The following is a 24,013-nucleotide window of genomic DNA, read 5'->3' on the forward strand; positions in this document are numbered from 1 at the left end:
CACATGCACACCCGCGTTCACCCACCTCACAGGTGACCGTGCCCCAGACTTGGTGACCACAGGCCCTTGCTGCTTCCCTGGGTTCTTGTCCGGACCCTTCTTCCTGGCTCCTGGGCCCTCTTCAGTTCTGTCTCAGACCCTTAAACCTCGTACTGAGGAGTCCGACCCACTCGTGTCTTAGGGGGTCAGCGGGGCCCGGGAGGCAAAGAAACGAATGCACCTTGGGCCTCGGGTCAGGAAGTCCAGCTCATCCTGCATCCTCCACGTGTACCTGCCAGGCCTTATCTTATCAGTGTCCTAGTCTTTCCGCCGGGAGGTTACTTAGATAACCTCTGAGGTCCTTTCTCTCTCAGACCCCATGGCTTTAAGCAGGACCCTGTCACTTCTCCTGGGAGACAATTCCCAGGACGCAGAAGCACTCCCTTGGGCTGAGGTCGTCCCGTAGGGGATGGACCCCAGCCTCAGCTCTCCTCCGGTCCACACGATCTCCAGGGCCACCTTGTCCAGCCGCCCCTGTGAGCCCAGCTCCGTGCGAGCCCACCTCTACATCCAAGTCCAGGAGCTCCACCTTGAGTACAGAACGCTGACCCCTCCTCTTCCTCAAGGCCCCACTGCAGCGAGAGGGTCCTCCACCCACAGTCACGGGGTTAGAAACCCCGGGGGGGGGGGCGTGCCCTTCTTTCCCTGCCTCTTCTCCGACCCCCACGTGCAGCCAGAAGGCGAATCACACGCCTTCTGTGTCCCAGGTCCCCCTGCTCATCTCCAGTCCCCCGTCTCGGCCTCGGCTCAGGCCTCCACGAACTCTGCGTGGGCCACCCCCGCCTGATTGCCCCATCATGACAGCGCCAGACGGCAGTGCACACCACAGCAGGGCCGCCGTCTCCTCAGAACGGAAGCCAAGTGTCCAGGCCTGGCCCCAGAGCCCCCGGTCCCCTTGCTCCGGCCCGCCTCTCCAGCCCGTCCCCTCCCCAGCCACGGCCTCCACATTTCCCCCCTTTACCTCTCTCTCCACCGGATGCCTGACCCACCCACTTCAGCTGACAGCTCTCCATCCTCCCAGCCCTCCCTCCAGGGCACAGCTTACCTGCTGTACTGGACTCTGTCCATCTGTCCCCATTGTCCCCAGAGCTCCTGGAGGTCAGTTTCTGAGCCCTTTCTCTCGAATCTCCAGCACATAAACATGTCCGTGAACGGTTGAGTGAAGGACTCGCTGCCATGTCCGTGGTTCCTTCTCGTCTCCACCTGTTAAGTCACATGCTGTAGATTAGGGAGTGGGCCTCCTGGGGGAAACTTACAAAGGCCGAGGGTCAACAAGAGAAGACACACGTCCCCAGGTCCTCCATCTCACAGGAGGTGCAGCAGGTCTAGGACGCGCCGGGGCTGCGGTGTGAGCCTGCACGGCAGTGGAGGGACCCGGGACCCCTCCTCCCCCGTGGCTTTCTCTTTTCATAGAGGAATCAGGAAGGGAAGGCAGCCTCGCAGACGAGGGGGTAAACACACTGCTTGGTGCCAGTCGGGCGGGGCTGGGAGTGCCGCTGTTTAAGGAGTTGTCTGAGACGCCAGCCCCCCAGCACACAGGACGCTCGGAGCCCTGGGGTATGGCTGTCCTCCCTGCCGCGGGGAAGGGGTATTCCGAGCTGGGTTGCTACCTGTCCCAGAAAGCTCACTGTGCAAACGACCCAGAGGGCTCCCCAGCATCAATCATGTCCAGTGACTCAGCTGGTTGAGCCTCACCAGGAACGTGTGACTGGATGGAGGCTGGCGGGGTGACGGCACCTGGCACGCAGGTGACACATGAAAGCCCCTGACACAAATGGGTACCCAGCTTACCTTTGTTTCCCTTCTCATCCCTACTCCCTGCTCCAACTTCGTGAATTTCCGCAGAGGTTTCTGGGGGTGCAGAGGAGGTGGCCCTGTCATCTGGGGCTAAACGTGGACGCTCTGAATGGTCTCGGGGGCGGGGGCTGAGTGGCTGGACAGCTCACCTTCCACAGTCGTCCTCAGGTGTGTCGCGCCCTTTTGGAACATGCATTCCCTTTCAACAAGGTCCTGCTGTACATTTTTATCCAACATCACCTACTTTTTAAAGACCAGAGGTCCTACGCACTGCCGTTTGTTCCTGGGTCGCAGACCCCCGGGAAGCCACGTCCCAGACCAACTTCAAGATGACAGAATGGGTGGGAGGTAAGGACAAGCCTGCCTCGGAGATGCTGGTGGAGTCCCACCTCCATCCCCTTCCCATGGTTGCCGCTTATCTGGGCCTTTCTCAGCACGTGGACCAGTGGTTCTTAAACTTCAGGTGTTTCAGAGACACCCAGGAATGGTCTGGAATGTCCACTTCCAGGCTCCATAGCCAGAAGATCTCCTCCAGTAGGTCTGGGTGGGGCCCGGGGTTCTTCCCTTTTTAACTTTGTGTCCCCAAACTTCGTCCTGAGCTGGGCTGGGTGAGGCCAGCACGCGCTCAACGTCACAGGGTTTGGGGAGGGTGGGCAGAGCAGATAGGCAGAGCACGGGGGGCGTTGGGACCAACCTGACCTCCCTGCAGGGTGGGCGGCAGGCCGTATGCCTTCTAGGGATACGGTGGGCGTGGGACCTGGGGTCTTCAGTAAGCCCCTCCTGACTTGTGGAAGAGGAGAAGCCGGGTCTGGGGTCTGAGGTGGGAGCTTCCTGGAGGCTCCCACGGAGACGAGCACAAAGCATCGGTGTGTGAAGGCCACAGCCGCCTCTGCCTGAGGGGCCTTGAAGGCTCTGCACCGGGGGCAGCGTGGGAGAGCGGCTGCTGCGGAGGGTGGGGTGCCGGTGAATCAGCCCCGAGTCGGCTCTGACCAGCCGGAGTCAGTCCTGCCGAGCGTGGGCTCCGGGGACAGGGCCACATCCCACGGCAGAGCCCTCTTGGAGAGGACAGAGTGTGGAGAGCGGAACAGCACCGCCCCTCCGCCACCCAGTGCCCGCCCTCATCCTGGCAATGCTGGGGTCCCTGCTGATCTGGTCTCACTCTTTGGACAGAGGGTTCTGTTTCCTCACGGAAGAGGGCCCGCAGGTCGGGGTCAGCGCACGTGGGCAGCTGCCTCTGTTTCAGCGGCTGGCGGAGGTTTCCATGCTCTGCTTCTTGGTGGCTGGGTATCAGAGACCCCGGCTGTAGCTTCAGGGTTTGTGACTCAGAACTGTGGCACTTTCCCTGCCCTTCTGTCTCAGCCCTTTCTCAGCACCAACTCCCGTCCCGGCATCCTTGGGTCCCCTTTAGAGAAGGCGTCGTGAGTTCTCTTCTGAGAAGTACAAGGAACTGCTCACTGATGAACTAAGATGTTTCTCAAAGACGTGCGATTTTTCACCACCCTAATTTCTGCATTTTAACATTTGAAGACTAAAAACCCCCTTCCTGCCCAGTGGATCGGAGCTCTCCTGTGGGATGGACCGTGGGGCTCGGGATGTGGCCTGGGGGTGTCCCCCTGATCCGACCGTGGAGGGTCCCCCTTCTCCTCCACCACCTTGGGGGACCTGCTGGGTCAGAATTTTCCAAATCCCCAGTCTAATGACTCCTTCTCTCTCTTCTACTTGTGTTTCCTAGGAACGGGTGGAGTATCTCTTCCTCATCATTTTTACTGTGGAAGCATTTTTAAAAGTCATAGCCTATGGGCTGCTCTTTCACCCCAATGCTTACCTCCGCAACGGCTGGAACTTGCTGGATTTTATCATTGTGGTTGTCGGGTGAGTACAGCCACCCCTCCCCCCCTCCGCCGCCCTCACCCAGTACCGGCCCCTTCCCATCCGTATCTGTGTCTCTGGTCACAAGGGCCCTGGGCTTCAGGCCAGACGAGAGGATCTATTAAAAATCACTTTGGATTCAGACTGTCTCCAAAGGGAGAGGAGCGTCACCTGGAACAGCGCCGGCCGCCGCTCCCACCTGCACACGCATGCACACGCACACGCGCGCGTGCACAGGTGAATCCGAGGCCTTCTGGCGGAGCCCAGGGGCCTCTGTGTCCCCTTTAGGTCTCCCTCTGGGCCTCACGTGGCACAGCGGCCCCTGGACGCCTCCCCTGCGGTGTGGCCGAGTGTGTCTGCTTAGGCTGGATGGAAAGGCGGCTGGCACCCGGGAGCCGGGACACCCACCTGCACCTCTGCAGGGTCCTGGCTCGGTGGCTGCCGGGACCGGACAATGGGACTAGGAAGGGCCGAGGGCACGGGGCCAGACGCACTTCCCCGGACACCCCGCTCTGCCGTAGAGGCCAACTCAGCCTACGCTCAGAAACAAAGCGGCGTCAGGAAGCTTCAGGAAACCCTGGAAGTGACGATCTCCTTATCAAGGCATCGGTAACTTCAGGAAAAGATTCTCTGTGGAATGTTTGTACAAAGAGACCCGCACGCGCCACGAGAGACACAGCTGACCGGGCTCCAGTCACTCGTCCGTCTGCGGAGGGCAGGGTGCCCGAGCCTCGGGGCTGACCTGGCGCTACTTCAAGCCCACCTGCCCTTCACTCCCTCGCTGTCCCCACGGCCTCCGGGGTCAGGTCAGCGTGGCATTAGGCTCCTACCCCAGGGGGCCCTTCCCAGCCGCCCCGGGAGGATGTTGTGCTGGTGGCTTCCCCAGAGCGCGCCCTGCTCAGAGCCTCGTGGGCGCCCGGCCTTTCCTGCAGGAAGTGACGGAGCAAATCAGGGCCATTTGGGAGCGAGTCCCTGTCTCCGGGCGTCTGGAGCTGTTTTCGCCGCTGTCCTTTTTTGCCTGGCCAGGCATGACACGCTTTGCATTAACATCAGGGGCACTTGGGAGGCATGAGGGACACGGAAGTTTCTGGACTCTGCCACGTGCGGATGTCAGGGTGAAGCTGCAGATCTGCGAGAGATTTGCTACTTCTGTTCACTCCAGGATAAACAGATTGACTGACAAATGCCTTGAACTAACTCAGCAAACCACGGCAAAGTCCTTTAACGTGCTTCTTCCTGATACATCTAAATCCTTTTAAATTCAGCATCTCCCTCAAGGCCCGAGTCTCCTGGGAACCTTTCACACACTCACAGAAAGAGCCCAAGGAATGAGATCTGGTGCTTCTGGGGCCAACAGAGAGGAGAGGCGCCTCTTGGGGCAGAGAAGCTAAGTCTTCTCCCGTCTGTGGGCTGAGTTGGCATTGGTCTATATGATGCTCTGCCCCAAACGTGGCCTCACCTCTGCGTGGGATGGAAGCAGGAGACACAGGTGGACCTCAGACAGGGGCCCATCTCCCACTTGCATGGACCCGGCTCCTCCCGAGACTGCAGCAAGCGGACTGCTTGTGGGTCAGCCCAGATCCCACCCACATCTCCCCGGGCCCGGGCCATCAGGCTGAGGAAGAGAGGGACGCGTCCAGACTTGGCACTCTCCCAAGGGTGCCTCCATCGACTGTTTATGACATGGAGGCTACGATGCCAGCGCTGGCTCAGCTTGTGGTCCACCATGACCCTCTGGCTTTTTCCCGTTGATCTCGCAATCGGCCACATTCAGCACCTGGTTTCTCTTCTCCAAGGCGCTGGTCTTTGGGGCTCTCCATCCAGTCTAGACTCAGCCCATCCTTCTAACTCGGAAAACGACACACCCCCATGGAGGGTGTGGCCCAACCACCTCTCTTCAGCTGTGCCCTCCCATCCCGACCCCTTACATGGATGTGCCTTTGCTTCCTCGTGTCTCCTGGGAAATATCTGCTCACCTTGGCCCCTCCTGGGCAGCCTCTGCCCTCCCGCAAACTAGAGGGAGTCTGCCTTGCTCCGGGGGAGGTGGGCTTGCCCGCCTGAGTGCCGGGCTGAGGGCCCCTCTCCCTTCTCTGCCTTGCCACCCAGGAGGCCAGTGCCAAGGCATTGCCCTCCCCTCGCGTGCCCCATTCCTTCCGGAAGTGGAGGAGTCTTCTCGGAACAGTGGGGACATCGGGCTGCTGAATGGATGTGGGAGGACTTCAGAGCCTCTGTGAGCTACTCCCCTCCACCCCCATCAGGCACCCAGGAGCCCTCCCTCCGCCCCCATCAGGCACCCGGGAACCCTCCCCGCAGCCCCGCCAGGCACCTGAGAGCCCTCCCCGCACCCCCACCAGGCACCCGGGAGCCCTCCCTCCGCCCCCGTCAGGCACCCGGGAGCCCTCCCTCCGCCCCCGTCAGGCACCCGGGGGCCCTCCCTCCGCCCCCGTCAGGCACCCGGGAGCCCTCCCTCCGCCCCCGTCAGGCACCCGGGGGCCCTCCCTCCGCCCCCATCAGGCACCCGGGGGCCCTCCCTCTGCCCCCATCAGGCACCAGGGAGCCCTCCCTCCACCCCCATCAGGCACCCGGGAACCCTCCCCGCAGCCCCGCCAGGCACCCGGGAGCCCTCCCCGCACCCCCGCCAGGCACCCGGGAGCCCTCCCTCCGCCCCCGTCAGGCACCCGGGAGCCCTAAGCAGATGCCCCCCGCTCAGACCGTCTACTCCAGCCTAAAGGGCCTCACTATGTCTCCAGCTCCCTCCCAATATGGGGCCCTGCCTCTCGGCTCACAGGGCCTCTAGAGACCATCGTCCTCTCTGACAAGCTCTAACGTCCAGCTAAGGAAGTGCCAGACACACCGCCTGGAGAAGGTCCCTGGCCCTTAGGCACCGGTGGGCACCAAGCAGTGGTTTCGCCTCTACAAAGTGTGACTGAGGAGAAACACGCCGGCCCCTGCAAGCTGAGAACACGTCTGAGGCCCATTCCTGAAATTTCTGCCCCTTCAGGGGTTAAAGGAGAGGATGGCTGTTCAACCTCTGTTCCCTTCCCCGAATAACATTTGTGAACATCTTGTACGTTGATAAGCGTGTCCCTTTCTTCCAGGAAGTTCTAGGAACCAAATCTGGTTTGCATTTGGAATGTTGTTCAACAGACTTGCAAACTGGTGTCCATGTCCTGAGTTTCTGTGATCCAGGCTTCCATGGAAAGAACATTTCTCTTCAGAGAAAAGACCCCGCTTCCCCCACCCTGGAGACCTCTGCCTGGGATAGGAGGTGTCACCAACTAACACATGGACCCGTCAAACTGCCAAGCTGGGGTGAAGGAATCACAGAACAGGCAGGAGGACATCAGACGTGGTCTGGCCACAGAACCCACCGTGCAGACACAGCCTACTCGGGGTCCCCGCGTGGAAAACAGACCAAAGGGAAGCCACTCATCCCTGGCCTCACTGCCCAAGAAGTCCCCGAGGGTTCTCCGGAGCACGTTTTGCAAATCCCTGTTTAGACCAGCTCCCTCCGCTGGGCCCTGCCTGGGTCTAAGCTTCTCTAAGCCCCCAGCTGCAGCTTCCCCATTCCCAGATCCAGCCCCCTAGGGCAGGAGTCATAGAAGCCCCAGCCTGTTCCTCAAGACCAGGCTGCCCAGGCCCGGTTCAGGTCTGCTCTCTGGGCGTCTTCCTTGGCCCTAGGCACGACCCAGTGCGCTCTCCTGACCATGAGTCAGTGGGACGTCTCTAGGTACAAAGACAAAGATGGTCCATGGGGCCCTTTCCCATATTCTTCTCGGTTCCCACAAGTGGCCCAGGATCCCAGACTCCCATTCCCGTACATTCTCTGCATGTTCTAATCCCTCCCGAAACCTTTCCAAGGTGCCCCGTGTTCCCCACAATCCCTCCCCACTTCTGGTCTTAGCAAACATTTTCTGTAAAAGTCCAGATACCGGATTTCAGCTTTGCAAGCTTTGTCCCAACTACTCAGCTCTGTCGAGAAAACATCAATATGGAGCGGGGTGTCGCTGGATCCTCATCAGATTTATTCCAGAGCAGGGAGCCCGGTGTTGCTCTAACCCCAGCACCGGTCCCTCCTTCTCTCTCTCATTCTCCCCGCGGGTCCTGCTGCCCTTGCCGGCTCTCAAGATACGGCCCCTCCCCTCCAAATGCTCGCAGGCCAGGAGAGGAGCCCTGCTTCCTCTTATTGTGCTTTCAGACCACCGCCTCCCTCCTCTCTAAGCCCCTCCAATTCTTTTTTTTTTCATTATTTTATTTTTGGCTGCATTGGGTCTTCATAGCTGTGCGCGGGCTTTCTCTAGTTGCAGAGAGCGGGGCCTACTCTTTGTTGCGGTGCAGTCTTCTCATTGCGGTGGCTTCTCTTGTTGCAGAGTAGGGGCTCTAGGCGCACGGGCTTCAGTAGTTGTGGCTCGCGGGCTCTAGGGCACAGGCTCAGTAGCTGTGGCGCACGGGCTTAGTTGCTCCGCGGCATGTGGGATCTTCCCGGATGAAGGCTCGAACCCGTGTCCCCTGCACTGGCAGGTGGATTCTTAACCACTGCGCCACCAGGGAAGCCCAACCCCTCCAATTCTGATGCTTGTATCCTCAGGCCCTCTACCCGTTGCTTCTCCAAGTCGTGGTCCTCCCACACCTTTGAGTCTCTCCTTGGCTGTGGAGACACGAGCTCTTGGCCAGCTCCTCCTCTCCATCACGCACTGTCCCGCCATCAGCCTCCCAAGCTTCTTGGTTCCTTGATGTCTTCTTCCCCAGGGATCCTGACTCTGTCCTGTCTCAGCTGCCCACTCCCAGGGTCGAAGTCAGGATCCCTGCCATGACCGCAAGCCACATCCTCTCCATGACCTCAGACCAGCTTCCTGCTCTCCAAAAAATACCACCCATCCTTCCTGCTCCCTCCGTCCAGCGCTGGACTCCGACAGTGCCCTCCTGCCCTGAGGTCATCTCTCGCCTGTGTCTGCACTCAGCTTTTACTTCTTTCCCTGATCACTTGCAAAAGCACCAACTCCGACCCAGTCCGACTAGCTGCTACCTGAGCTGTGCCCTTGGGGCGGGTAGAGAAACGCACAAGGCTGAGCCGACGTGTCACTTCCCCTCGTGACCACCTCCTCCCAGAGGCCCTGGGTGCCTGGAAACCCCACTGCACGGCCTGGCTCCGTTCGCCCCACCACTTTCTTCCGCGACCCTTTTATGCCTTTGTTTCACCCTTCAAGCTTCCAGAACCCCCTCCCCTTTCACATTCCAGCTGATGGCTTGCTACCTGATTCGCTGAGAAGAGAGGTGCAGTCAGAAGAGGACTTCCGTCTGTTCCCACACCTGCATCTGAACCCACAATGCACCTCCGTCCCCGGGACCATGATGAACCGTCCTGGCTACTGGGCTCGTGCCCCTCTGTGGGCATCCTGCCCTCCTGCCCACCAGGGGTACGACCCTTCCAGCCACTGTCCCCTCACTTCTTTACTGCCCATCGTCGGTCTCTATTACATGATTTCATTTAAAAACAAGCAAAACGATTCCACGCCCTCTTGCAGGAACGACCTTTTCTCTTCTCGTACCTTTTTCCAGCAGAATTCCTCAGGAGGGGTTCTTTCTACAGGACCCTCCCCTCCAGCTGCGGTGGCCACTGAGCGCTCACTTGAGATGCACTGCATGTGTAGACGTAGAGCAAAGCACAGAGGGACAAGCATCTCACTAAAAGCTCTTTATTACTGGGCTTCCCTGGTGGCGCAGTGGTTGAGAGTCCGCCTGCCGATGCAGGGGACGCGGGTTCATGCCCCCGTCCGGGAAGATCCCACGTGCCGCGGAGCGGCTGGGCCCGTGAGCCATGGCCGCTGAGCCTGCTCGTCCGGAGCCTGTGCTCCGCCACGGGAGAGGCCACAACGGTGAGAGGCCTGTGTACCACAAAAAAAAAAAAAAAACCAAAAAAAAACCCTCTTCATTCCAGCTGAAGTGATCATGTTTTGGTTATGCTGGATTAAATAAGCTCTATCATCACCGTCCACGTCGCCTGTTCCTTTTTCACTTCGTAGTGTGGCTCCTGGAAAATCTACATTGCACACGCGGCCCACGTCTGTGCTTTGCACCGTTTCTGTTGGACAGAACCGTCTCGAACGCTCCTCTGTCCTCTCTGGAACATGTGTCTGTTACCTTTGTCCCCGTCACTCCAACATGACAGGTGTTGCCAGGGTCTGAGGCCGGTGGTCAGTTTCCTGCCCTGGTGCCTGTGGCACCACGTCGGTTTCTACGGGACCACTCGTTTGTGCCCAGGCTCAGATCAAAGCCAGGGGCTTGTCGGGAGGAGCTGGGATGTGGTGCCAGGGCACAGCAGCCAGGACGCTGGGAGGGCAGAGGAACGGGCCCTGGCGGCAGCCTCCACCTGCCTGACGCCCTGCCTGGGCTGCCAGTGCCGCGAAGCCCGCTCGATGTCAGCACAGGGCAGGCGGGACCTGCCCTGAGGGACTGTCATCCGATGAGGGTCTCGGACCCTCCCGCACACCGGACTGATCGTGGCTGGAGGCACCTGCACATTTCGCCTCCCAGCATCCCTCGGAGCCCCGCTGGGCAAGCAGAACAGCCTGACACTCCCTCTCTCCTTCTCTTCCAGGCTTTTCAGTGCAATCTTAGAGCAAGCCACCAAAGCCGACGGGGCCAACGCCCTGGGAGGGAAGGGGGCCGGATTCGACGTGAAGGCGCTCAGGGCGTTCCGCGTGCTGCGGCCCCTGCGGCTGGTGTCCGGCGTCCCGAGTAAGTAGCCTGGGCCTCTCGGCCACGTGACCTCCTCACCGTCCCCCAGTCTCCCCCCAACCTGAATTGCCAAGGAACCTGATTTCACATACACGGAGGGTTTTCTTGAATGGGTTCCTTTGCTCTAAAGGTCCCAGCTCTGTTGTGAGTCCATTAAAACCCACTGTGGCCCCCGCTCCTGTGAGCACCTGGGGAATCCACAGCCTGATGGAGACAGCTGCACAGAGAACAGCCTCGCGGCCATCTGAGCAGCCCCCCGGCCGCCACCCCGGCCGGGGCTGGGGGTTTAAATACATTCGCAGCAGAAGAGCAGTGAGCTACTCCCCAGGCTCCCAGGGCATGGGAGCCGATGGGATTATCTCTGCTGTCTGTATTGTTCCAAAGAACGGTGGTCAGTTTCCTGCCCTTGTGCCTGCGGCACCACGTCGGTTTCTATGGGACCACTCGTTTGTGCCCAGGCAAAAAAAGCATCAGTGCATGTTCAGGAAGTTCTGTTTTGCCACTTCTGCCAGCCCTCTCCTCCTTTCACGTCACGTGGGGCATCTCTGGCCACAGAAGCCCTATTTTTGGGCTCGCCGCCTGTCAGAGTGAGAACTGCTTTTTCCTGAGGGGGGAGGGCGCTGGCCTGGAGACAGGCCCGGGGACGGCGCCCCTTCTTCCTCTCCGGCAGCAGCCCCCCATGGCGGAGGGCCCCCCAGCCCTGGACACAGAAGGTCGGGCTCCCAGCGTCCGCTCCGGCAAACCCCGGCCCAACCTGCTCCTGGGCTGAGTCCACTTCCTGACCTCCTGCCGCTGCTGTTCGGCTGGGGGTCACTGAGCCTGATTCTGGACGTGGGTGCTGGGACGTGTCACCGTCCGCTCAGCGTGACCAGGTCTGGGCCCTAACTCGAGGTGGAGGAGACCCCCAAAGCGGGCTGCAGCCAGACAAGCTTGGAGACGGGGCCGGGCCAGGAAGGTAGAGGGGGGCCTCTGCACACCCACCTGTCCACCTGCACGGCCACCACTCAGTGGGTGAAACCTCTCAGGGTGTAGAACTGTGGGAACACGAGGGATCTTGTATTGACCTGTCCAGTGCTTTCCGTACCCATGCAGGATAGTGGAAAGGTCCTCCCGGAGTAACGGAATTAACCCCAGCAGAGCAGAGAGAACCAGGCCTCCTGAGTGAAACCAACTCTCCCCACAGCACCGCGTGACCTCCCGTAAAGAACCGCGTGCGTCTTAGACGCTTACAGGCGTGTCCTGCCTCTGCAGTTACCTTATAAGCCCCCTGAAGCCCAGAGCTGTGCCCTGTGTTGTCTCTGACTCCTGCCTGATGCTCGCCTGGTCTCTGCTCGGGGCGGGAACTCCCTGGGTGGGCAGAGGCAGGAGTGGGGGTCCCTGGGCAGCGGTGGCCTGTGTTAACTCCCAGCGAGTGTAGACCGTGGCCCCTTGCTTGGCCTTAACCACTGGGCACTAAGAATGGCAACAGTGTACGTGACGGCTGAGACCCAGGGCCTGTTTGCAAAGCCTAAATTATTTGGCTTTTCGTGGTCAATTAGCCATCACTCCATAGGCCAAACTCAAGGAAGGAGAAGGCAGGGTGGGAATCGGTTCGCACAAGACTTTAAGGGGTTTAGCACGATGGCGCAGCCAGCGCGCCAGTGGCAGGGACTGTGAACTTAGCCCACGCTTCGACCCAGCACGCTACCACGGGCACGATGACGCTGACCCTGCTGTGTGTGCGCTTTTTAGGGCCCACAGCGTCAGGGCACCGTGCAGGGCGTGAGGACGCGTATTGAAAATAAGTATGGTCCCTTCCCTGGAGGAGCTTGAAAATCTGATGAGAGTACAGCTTTTGCTGCAGGAAAAAAACATCCCAAACTCCCGGTGACTGAAAACCAGAATCACGCATCCTTGGTTCGTGTTGCATGAGGGCTCCGGGCCTGACCAGCTTCCGTCGTCACCTCAACCCAGAGCCCAGATTGAGGGAGCGTCCAGCGTGCGTGCCTGTGGCCCTCACGGCACGGGGCGGCTCTCGCCAAGGGGCACACGGTCAAACCACACAGGCATATTCTAGGCTTTTGCTCAGCCTCGTTTATATCATGGCTGCTCACATGCCAGTGGCCAAAGCAAGTCACCCGGCTGCCGCGGTCCCAGAGATGACGGGACACAGAACTGTGCTGTCCATACAGAGAAGCACAGGTGAAGGGTTGTGATCAAACAGTCCACTACCCCTAAGAGACGGAAGGGGTGTTATTAACAGGACCAGTTATGGTGATGACTCTGGTACAGAGGTTTCTAATCAGAGATGCAGGGGAGCTGGATCCCGTGGAGTAGCCGGGGCTTCTCCACAGAGGAAGCTTCACGGACCACGTGCCGTCCGTGTGCGGTGCCAACGGCAGCTCTGCACTGCGGGGCTGGGAGCCGTTGCATCGAGAAGGTGAAGACGGGACTCTGCCTCTCAGGTGTGAGGCCCTGCTGCCCCGCCGTGGATTCAGGGAGACGTTCTGTCAGTGAAGCTGGTCCTCTTGCAGCCATGGGGCCTACAGGTAGCTCTCGCTTTCTCAGACAGCTAGCAGCTGGGTCTTGTTTTCTGTGGGTCACTGGTGAAAAGGGAAAAGCTCTTTCGGGGGCTTCAAGGCAGGGCTGACCCAGCCTTTCTCACTGGGAGAGCGTCTCTGCGACCTTTTAAGTAGTGACGTGTGTAGACCCAGGTGGCTAAGTGCCCCGGGCTGGTCTGGTTGATCTCATCGCAGACAACGTCACCGACGTCTCCCGCTGCAGACTGGACGGAGGCCTCCCTCCTCCGATGCCACAGCCTTTGGTTCTCCTCCCCGCCGCACCGCTCCCGTCTCCTCCTTCTCTCTGGACCTGCCGCTGCCCGGCTTTCTCCCCCATGGCAACGCCGAGGCGTCTCTTATTGAGACCGCCGGGGATCTCCACGGTGCCGAATCCAGCGGCCTGTCTCGGGGCCGCTTACCTGACTCTCTGTAGGATTAGATTCAGCGGGTGGTCCCTCATCCTTGAGCCGCATCGTCACCGGGCCTTGGGGACGCTGTGCTTTCTCAGCTCTGCCCTCACTCCGCTTGCTTTTCCTTGTGGACGTCGCAGGCTGACTTCCCCTCGCCTTCTCCTCCTCTTACTGCTGGGAGCGCCAGCTCCGCCCTTGGGCCTCTTCTGTCTCTGCACCGGTCCCTGGTGGTCACGCCCAGTCTCCTGTGTGGTCTCTGATAACGGCGAGCGGCTGCCGCCCGCACACAGCCCTCTCCTCCGAGGCCGGACTTGCACTGCCGCCTCCATCCCTTCGCGGGAGGCCTGGTAGGCGGCGCCCCGAGCTCACCATGTCCCCCAGAGCCTTTCCCGTTTGGTAAAGGTCACCCTCATCCTTCTAGTGACTCAGGCGCAAATCCTTGGCCTGTTTCTTTGTCCTACCCTTTGCTTCCAGGCCCTCAGAGCATCCTACGAGCCACACCTTCCAGATATTGTTTCCTGCCACCTCCGTGTCCACTGTAGCGCCCACCACCCCTCACCCGGACCATCACCGCCACCTCCTGGCAGGAGTCTCTGTTTTGCCCTTTGCTCTTTGTCACAGCCGGGGCTCAACACAGCAGCCAAATGGTCCTCTCAAACTACGTGCCACTGTTCCGGGCTCCCCGCCTCCTGAGAGACAGAGCCCCTCTGCAGCCTCCCCTCCCCCCCCCGCCCTCCTCGGCCCCCCCCCACCAGCCCCCGCGACCCCCAGCTGTGCCGCTGCAGCCCGAGCCCGCTCACATGGTGGGACCTCCGTCTGGGCGCCCTTCGCACGGCTGGCCTCGCGGCCTCGGCGTCTGCGGAAAGGGCACCTTCTCCGGGGCCCGTCCCACCGCCCGTGTCCTCCGCCCACTTCCCCCCTTTATTTCTCCTACATCTCTCTCCACCGTCTTGCCCTCGCTTATCTGTTTGTCACCCCTGGCCTCACGAGAACAGAACCTCCACGAGGACAGCAGTTTTTTGGTTTTGCTCACTGCTGTATCCTCAGCCTCTACAATTATCTACAGAAACGCCAGGTCAATCGTTGTGGGGTGACCGGGCCCCTCATGGACTCCACGTGGCCGGGACACAGCACCAGCCCACCCCAAGGGACGCTGGTACTGACGTTCACAGGCACCTCCTTTAGTGTTTCCGAAAGGCTTTTTCCTTCGAACTTACTTGGTCTCCGTGACAGCTGTGTGCTGTGTAGCTGTGCACATAGGTAGTATACAGTCGGCTGCTGTTTCAACAAACAGGTTAACTGGGTGGTTTGCGGGACCAGAAACTCCAAGCCCAAAAAGTTACTGTTATTGTTCGCGTCCAGATGTGTATTAAATGGCATTGAAATCTTAGGGTCACAGATCATGGAGGGAGAGAGATGCTTGTGAGGGTACAAGCCCATGAGCCATTTATTAATTTTTTTCAGCAAAACCCACTGAGTACCTACTTCATATAGGACTTTGCTAGCTGTCTCAGAAGATACAGAAATGAGTCAGACACTAAGAGTGTTCTCAAAAAGACTGAATTGTCAAAGAAAATAATGTTCATAGAAATGAAGGTAGAGAACAAAAATTGGAGATGTGCAAAAAAAAGTTGAGTACGACGTGTTGAATTCTGTGACAGGTGTGCTTTGGGGGACTCTGTACTTTGGGGAGTGGGGATAGAGATCAGGACAGGCTTCTTGGAGGAGGAGGACAGACCTTGAAGGGCAAGTGAGGAGGGGCCGCCAGGAAATCAGGAGGGAGGAGAGAGGGTGGCTGAGGCCCTAGAGTTGTACACAGGGAGGCTGGGGATCGGGGGGTGTGCGTCTCACTGTGGGTGCAGAAACGAGCTGATGCTCTCAGTGAGACGCTGTGCAACTAGGGTTTGATCACTTTGCTCCATCAAATTCCCACAGTAAAGGAAGTGAGTCCCCAGGGCTTGTGAGGCCCCACTGTCCCTCGGCAGAGGTGCAGACAAGCAGGCATGTTGCACCACAGAGAAGCCACAGGGACGGTCAACATTACACATGACGTCCGCGTCCGTGCAAGGCCGGTGCCAGGCTCGGCAGCCCATCCACCCCCATCCGCGTTTATTGATCACTTGCTGTGAGCCGGGTGCTGGGGACACGGACCAACAGGACACCACCTCCGTCTGCCAAGGTCCTGGATGCTTGAAAGGCTCCCGAGGATATGAATTTTTGTGAGATTAGCTCGTTCTCAAGGAACTGTTATTTCTGGAGGCACACAGGTTAGAAATCAGCTTCTTGTCAAGCAGGGTTTGCTTACTCACCGGGAAGTGAGGGGACCACGTGTGGCGAGGTCAGGCACTTTCCTCCTATTTTCCTTTGCTCAGACTAGGACTGTTTCTGGAAAACAATCAGCACCAATCAGTCGATAAATATCTCTTGATTGAATGCTACGTAGACAGCACTGGGAGAGACTTGAGCCGTGGTGGTTTCAGGCAAGAGCTCTTGAGTCAGACTGTCTGGCTTCTGCCCCTGACTTCCTCTGTGACCCGGGGGAAGTTACTCAGCCTCTCTGTGCCTTAGTTTCCTCATCTGTAAAATGGGGATAATTATAGGACCTATTTCACATGTTACTAGGGAAACAAAGTGAGCTGATGCATGCAAAGTGCCTCGCCTGTAGTATGTGCTCAGTTAAATGGTAGCCACTGTTACATCACATCACTTGACGTGAGGCATGTAAAATAGAAATATCTGACAAGCACGGTCAAGACAAAGCAGATATACTTTATTTTTTTAACATCTTTACTGGAGTATAATTGCTTTACAATGTTGTGTTAGTTTCTGCTGTATAACAAGGTGAATCAGCTATACATATACATATGTCCCCATATCCCCTCCCTCTTGGGTCTCCCTCCCACCCTCCCTATCCCACCCCTCTAGGGGGTCACAAAGCACCGAGCTGATCTCCCTGTGCTGTGCGGCTGCTTCCCACTAGCTATTTATTTTACATTTGGTAGTGTATATATGTCCATGCCACTCTCTCACTTCGTCCCAGCTTCCCCTTCCCCTTCCCCACGTCCTCAAGTCCATTCTGTACGTCTGCATCTTTGTTCCTGTCCTGCCCCTAGGTTCATCAGAACCATTTTTTTTAGATTCCGTACAGATATACTTTAAACATAAAGAATATTCCAGTGTTGAGTAGCAAAGCTTACCAGAGGCTCACGCGCAAACAATGAAATGGACTCAAGGGGCGGGCTTCCCAGGCATGGTGACGGGCCCAGACCTTTCCTACGAAGGAGGAGCATTTGAGCTGAGCCTTGAGGTAGATGCAGAACGGTCAGGGCTGGAGATGAAAGGACATTTGGGGTGAAAACCTAGTTTTGGGGGGCCACCGATGCAGGCCAGCCCAGTCCAGCACGAGGTTTTGCGTGGACACGTCCATCACAGAGGGGGAGGTGGTGAGAAGCAGGGTCAGCAGGGAGCAGACGGGTCGGGGGTTGTCCCGGATGCCACGCCAGTAAGGCATTTTCCCAGGCAGTGATGCTCTTTCCTCCCCGTTAGAAATATTCAAAAACCGCACTGCAGAGAGACAGCTAAATGTCTGAGAAACCTGAAGAATATCAGAACGGATGGTGCACCCTGAATTCCAGGGGGCTCATCCATCCACCCTGGACACAGCCAGCTGGGCAGAGCCAGGAGCAGAGCCAGACCAAAGAACCTCCCCTGTTCCACCTGCCCAGCCCCCGGTGGAGGCCAGCCCGGGCGTCCTGCTCTCACTAACCCCCCGCTGCAGGACCCTGACCCTCTTTTTATTGTTCTTGATAGAGTGGATTCTTGACTGTAAAATTCCTGCTGCAAAATTTTAAACCTCGCCCGAGTGCCCAAGTACCCAGGCGAACCCTCCTCGTCCTGCGAGGCAGTTTCTCCCAGAATGGGCTCCCCTCCTGGGGCTTAGTGGCTATGAGATTGGCCGCCCTGATTAGAGAGACTGCCAGGGAGTCATACCCACTGGGAGCAGATTAGAGCTGCTGGAAGCAGCTTTCCCGAGTGTTTCCACACTTCGGTGGTTCAGAAGCGGTCCTGCTGTCCTGCCTGATACGTGCTCATTGGGAAGCTGGGCCGCCGGGATTTGAAATCCTGCTCGGGGACAGTGTCCCGTGCCCGGTAGCGGGACCTGCAGCGGAGCAGGGCCCTGGCACCAGAGATGGTCCCGGCAGGCAGCTCCTATCCGAGGACACCTCACCATTCCAGAGCTGACAAGGGAAAGGCCATCCGGAGCTGATTCTTGCAAATCAAGTGACTCGGGCCTGAAATGTACAGATTTTGGAAACCGAGTCCCAGGGAAGAGCCCTGTTCAGAGCGGATGCTCGAATCCACCTTGCTTCCTGCCCACCGGCCGCTTTTCCTGCTGCCGTGTCACCACCTCGCCGTCCTCCTGGTTCATGTGACTTAACCCCGTCGAGCCCACGTGACGCAGGCGGGGCTGGTGCACAAGCCAGAGGTGTGGACTGCAGCCCATCTTCACCCCTGCCCAGCCCGCTGCCCCTGGACAGGCCTGTTCCCCCTCTGCACCTCTGTTCCGCCTGCAACCAGGAGGGCCTGGGCTGCGGAGCCCCCACATCTCCTTCCTGCCCCACGGTCTCACCCTCCGCCCGCCAGTACCCGTGCGGTGCCGGGCCGTCCTGCCTCCCCCTCCACCTCTCCTCCTCCCCCATCTCCTTGGACTTGGTCCTCTTCCCCCTCACTTTCTACTTTGCTTCCTCTGCCTTTTCATCCCTTTTGTCCTAAAGGGGTCTTCGATGTCATGGAAGCTTATCCAAAATGAGGGACACTTACCAGGACGGGGCGTGTACAGAAGGGCCACCCGCAGGTCCACCCTCCCCCTGCTTCTCACGGGCCGAGGCTGCCCGCCACTGCCCACCCCGTTCTGGAACCTTCCTCCACCACTTCTTTCACAGAAAGAGGAAGTGATAAAACCTTATTCCTTCCATCGTCTCACGGTGCGATTCCTAGTCAGGGTGTCTGAGTGGGAGGGGACCTCAGGCATCCGGTCCAACCAAGTGTCCACCCTGCAGATGGGGACGCTGCCTTGGACGAGCTGAGTGGCTTCCTCGCCGTCACACAGCCGCCTGGCAGCCGGGACCCTGCACTGTCTATAAGAAGGTGATGGCGGTCATGATGGACCCCTGCTTGGTGGTCTCGGAGCTTGCAGAGCCCCCTCACACACGTGACTCCCAGCCGCGCCGAGGAGGACGCAAAGCCAGGGGGTGTGGGTGGCCCCCCACCTCCCAGCCCCGCAGCCCACAGAGCCCTCTGGGACGCCGTGCATAGCCTGGCCTCTTAACATTCCAAACAGGTTGGCATCTGCGGGAAGAGGAGGCTGAAGTCGGCTCCCCGGGGCCGGCCTGCCCCTTGGGAGCAGGGCAGGATTCAGGTTGGGGTCCCGCACACCCCGCCCAGGCCCCAGCACCCCTCTCGTGCATCCGGGCAGCTAGGCATCCACGCTCGCCCCTCCGACGCGGGATTCCTGAGCACAGCCATGGCCCCTCCCCCATCCCGCAGCTCTTGCCCCTCTCCCTGACGGTGTCTCCCAGGGGCCCAGGCTCCGGGGGCTGGGAGGGAACAGTCACAGTCCCGGCTCTGCCGCCGACCTTTCTGCTCCCTGCTCTGTGCTTTGCCTCAGTTTCTCTACCTACCAAGCGGGATGAATGACAGGTATTCCACGGAAAGGGGGGATTTTTACCTGTAAAGCCCCGTGAGCTTCTAGCGACAAAGAGTCTTGTAAACCTGCCCCTTGACGAGAGGCTTTCTGGATGGTGATGAGCCACAGTGACCCGTCCTGAGAAAAGAAACACAGCAAAGCAAGTTCGTTTAAACAGGGAGCATGTTCCAGAAGCTGCAGTCCTGCTGCCATGGAGTTTGATGGAGAAGTTGTTGAGTATCGGTGACAGCACGAGACTGAACCAGGAAAGACCCCGTTGTTTGTGCTCTACCTGCAGCAGCTAAAAAATCATACTGAGCAAGAAACTTCTCCTGTTTCCTGAGGTGCACAGACTCCCCCAGGAGGAAGATGTCCCTTTTCGATTTGAGAACAAAACGTAGGCGGTGATAAATGTCAGGGTTACCACCAGCTAAATGCAATTTTGGACATCTGTGCCAGGCTCTCGGCTCCAAGAGCTTTATTGGCGGGTTAAACGGCCCAGTGGTCCAGGAAAGCGGGGAGAGGAGCCCTATTTACAGACAGGCAGGTATGGCCCCGAGTGCTTCTCCCGGAGCCGTGAAGAGAGATGGGCTCAGGCTGTTTTCCAGGGCAGGGACACCCCCTGCAGGACGCAGGACTCTGTCATTGGAGGAGACACAGCTTCACAGCAGGTGCATGCCTGGCTCTCGACACCAGAGGCAGGCGATACTTCAGGTGTTGGTTTATTTATGTTTCAATGGTCCCTGGACCCTGGCCATAGGGGCTGATGAGAAATGGTCCTCTTGCCCCTGCGGGTCTCGTGGTGAAGTGGGAGGTTTTCTGGGCCTGCAGTGAGGACACCAGGGATCTGAGTCTGGCCAGACATGTGACCTACCTTTAAACCTCCAACCCTCAGTTTTCACATCTAAAGGAGAGGGTTAAACTGTCTCAGCCCTTAAGTTCTTCTGAGCAGTATCGTTCTGTGCTTCAATGACAGAGAACAGCCGTAAGCTGAGAATTCCTTTGGAATCACTAATTCTAGCCCGAGTCCCGGGCAGGGTGTGACCCTCGGCAGCTCCCAGCAATCAGTCCAGAGGGGGCTCTTTCCCAAGCACTGACCTTGTGCCCAGGACTGTGGCCAGTGGTGTAGGTCCCACAGGAGACAGAGCTTCTTAAACTCAGGAAGCCCCATTGTTGATTCTCCTTAGTGGCTGGCCCTTCCCTGGAAATCCCAAACCTGAAATTACAGCCAACAGCCCGGTGACTGTCACCTAATTTAAAATAATGGTCATAATAAAGGCCACTTAGGCTTACACGTGACACATGCTTTATAAACACTGGAAAGAAAAATGAGGGGAGAGGAAGTGAAGACACAGCGAGGCCAGTGTCCCATGAAGTGATTGATACGCAGGACACGAGCCCCAGCCGCCTGTGACGCTTGGTCCGTCCCCTCCCGCTGGCTTGTGACAGTGAGTGGCTGAGGACGCCAACAGTGAGGTCCCCCTCCTTAGGTTCAAATCCCCGGAGCTAGCACCTGTTAGCTGTGTGCCTCAGCGTCCTGATCTGTAATGGGGGTTAAAATTGCACTCACCTTGTGGTGGTGTTGTGAGGATTAAATACGTAAGGGCTTGCAGAGCATCTAGAACCACGGTCGGCATGTAAGATGCACTCGGCAAATTTTAGCTACTGATGTGTCTGGGTCCAACTCCCTGTCTGCCAACCTCAGGCTCCAAGTTGGGCTGCTTAGAGGAAGGGGAACTTCCACGCTTGATTTCTTAAAATCCGCTTTATTAAAGCATAATTTGTATTCACTAAAACTCACACATTTTAAGTGTCCCGTCCCGAAAGTAAGAGGCTTACACTAGTATAATTGAACTTAACCCTCTACCCTATGTGAGCCTTACACACCTTCTACGCATACAACTCTTCTAAACCCCGCTGTTAACACTTCTTGCTTTAAACGGTCAATTGTCTTTTAAGTAAATTATGAGAAAAAGTAAAACATAGCCTTTTCTGCTTGCCTGCTTACTTACCGTTTCTGGGACTGTCTAATCCTTTCTGTAGATCCGAGTTTCCTTCTGGTGTCATTTCCCGTCACCCTGAAGGACATCCCCTGGCATTTCTAGAGCACAGGTCTGCTGCTGCTGAATTATCTCAGCTTTCATTATCTGAAAATACCTTTATCCTCTTCTTGAAGAATATTTTTGCTGGATATAGAATTCTTGGCTGAGATTTTTTTTTTTTTTTCCAGAATATTAGAGAGGTTTTTCCACTTTCTCTTGGCCTCCATTGTCTCCGATGAGAAGTCACCAGTATTCTCATCGTGGTTCCCTGTATATATGCTTCTTTTTTCTTGACTGTTTCTAGATTTTCTATCTTTGGTTTTCAGCACTTGACTATTGTGTGCCTTGTTGTATATTTGTCCTGCTTAGAGTTTTCTGAGCTGCTCAGATTCATCCATAAATTGGAGATCGTCATCAAGTTTGGGAAGTTGTTGGCCATTATTTCTTCAAATATATTTTTCCAACTCCAGTCTCACGCTTCTCTGTCTGGGACCCCAATTACACTTATGTTTGGCCATTTTCTGTTATCTCATTGGTCCCCAAGGCTTTGTTCAGTTTTCTTCAGTCTTTTTTCCTCTGTGTCCACAGATTAATTTCTATCTATTATTCTTCCAGTTCATTACATTTTCCTCTGCCACCTCCATCTTCATCAAACCTATTCAATGACTTTTTCATTTCAGTTATTTTTCAGTCATAGAATCTCCATTTGGCTCCTTTTTCTAGTCTCCATCTATCTGTGGAATTCCCTATCTGTTCTATGTTTAAGACCATATACTCCTTTCATTCTTTTAATATATTTTCCTTTAACTCTTTACACATTCTTTAAGCTGTTTTAAAATCCTTTTCTGCTAAGTCCAACATCTGAGCAATCTCATTTTCAGTCCCTTTTGACTGTCTGTTCTTGGTTATGTGTCACATTTTCCTGTTTCTTTATGTATCTGGTGGTTTGTTCTGAATACTGGGATCATGGGTCATATGTTGTAGAGACCTGGATTCATTCACCTTCCTCAATTGAAGGGTTGGCTCTTCAGCAGGCAGTTCAGTTACCTACTGCCCTGCCATGAACTTACGGTTCTACGCTTGCTGGTGAAGATTGATCAAAAGCCCAGGCCCCTCCCCTCCCAGCTCGTTTCCCTTTCAGATCTTGTCAGAGCTCAGTGTCATCTTGTCAGGATGGGTCTAGAAGGCATCTTACTCCAGGGTAAGGTCCTGTCTCCTAAGATGTACCCTTTCTGGCATATCGGTTGTCTAGAGTCTTAATGAGATGTTAACTCGATCCCTCCACTCTGGCAGGGCCATAGACACACAAGGGACACCTACACAAACTTCTGGGGCCCCGTATACCTAGCTGTCCCACCACAGCCGTGCCAGATGCCCAGATTCTCAGACCAGTGGGACTGGAGTGGTCTGTCTGCTCTTTGCACTGCAGTCAGGAAACCGTTTGCAGAGAACCAGGGTGATTATTGTGTTCACCTCTGAGGTTCAATTCTCTCAGGGATTACAGACCTGAGCTACTTTATGTTCAGTTTTGGAAGACAGCTGCCGCTAATATTTTTGTCCAGTTTTGTAATGTTTATGGTGAAAGGGCTCATCTGATAGCAGTTCCTCCTTTTGGAAGTGGAAGTGTACTTGACTTCTAAATCACAAAGGGAATGACTAGTATGTTAGCAGGTGTAAGTTACATACGTTACAGAAGTTATACACGATATTATTTCTGAAGTAATACAATGCTCTGTTATATTCTACAAGTTATATATTAATCCATTTGTCACACATTTATTGAGGACTTATTGTGGATAAGGGACAGTAGTAGTTGGAGGAAGGAAAGGTACTAGAATCTCTCTTAAGATATTTCGAAAATAACAACCCAGCAAATTTTAGAGCCAGAGTGGGCTTTCTCATCCAATGTCCTCATTTTCAAGATGTTGAAACCTAGACCCAAGAAGGTGACATGACTGCCAAGGTCACACAGCTGTTAGTGGAGGAGAGGAAACAGCCTGGCATTTTTTCCAGTCAATCTGAAGTCTCTTTAAAACACTAAGCATACGTTTGGAGATTTTCCCTAATAGAAAATTTGATCGGTGCCAAGGTCCCTATTGATCCCTTAGTGATTTGAGCCAGATTGCAAATAAGTCAGTCTGGAATCCTAAGAACATGCACAGAAAGGTTAATTCATGCTGTAGCATCACCATAAGTTGTCAGCAATAAACAAGCTTGGTTCTCCGTTAACCTCCACCTCAAGGACAGCCGGGAAGAGGAAGCTGTGAGTTGCATGGTATAATGGTATTTGTCTCGAAAGGAATTAAAGAGCTATCATCAGGGCTGTCTTAGGGACTCATCCAACCTGATAGCTCACAGCGAGTATATCTCATTTGCCACCAAAATCTTGGAGACACTTTCCAATTTTCCCACAAGCTGCACCTTCTACACCTTTCTGAGAGGTGTGAGACTCAGCAGCAGCCGTAACCAAACCGTGACTCCCTCCTGTTTAATCCTATTATCAGCCACATCACTCTGTACACAGTGGGTCCCCAGGAACTTCACTCCAAGGAGTCCCGTCCAGGGTCTGACACGAAGAGAATGTGACTGGCAGAGATCTCCCAACCCTTTAAAAGATGTCCATATATTCAAAGACCCAGTGACCTCGTTCTGGGGTGGGACAGTAAGAACACATGAAATGAGGGGACTTCCCTTTTGCTTTCTGAACATGGCAGGTGACGTAATTGGATTAACTGTCCTGCTGAGGACGATTAGAAATCGCTGGGCAAAATATTCTAAATCTCCTCTTTTCTAAAACTTAGAAAAGATGCCTAACAAAAACACATATGAATCCTCTCTGGAGAGAGGTAACATCATCAAGTTCTCCAATTATTTTGAAAGACAGTTTTGCAA

At 56.3% G+C, this 24,013-nt stretch overlaps 1 protein-coding gene across 1 annotated transcript in view; it reads left to right on the plus strand.

The window, feature by feature from the left end:
• Nucleotides 1-24,013, plus strand: part of CACNA1C (calcium voltage-gated channel subunit alpha1 C) — a 463,376-nt gene that overhangs the window by 277,587 nt on the left and 161,776 nt on the right. The window contains exons 4-5 of the mRNA XM_065888236.1: nucleotides 3,569-3,708; nucleotides 10,304-10,443. Coding sequence (XP_065744308.1) covers nucleotides 3,569-3,708; nucleotides 10,304-10,443 — 280 coding nt within the window. The remainder of the gene's footprint in view (nucleotides 1-3,568; nucleotides 3,709-10,303; nucleotides 10,444-24,013) is intronic.

Source organism: Phocoena phocoena, chromosome 11 (assembly GCF_963924675.1).
Source record: "Phocoena phocoena chromosome 11, mPhoPho1.1, whole genome shotgun sequence".
Classification (NCBI taxonomy): Eukaryota; Metazoa; Chordata; class Mammalia; order Artiodactyla; family Phocoenidae; genus Phocoena; species Phocoena phocoena.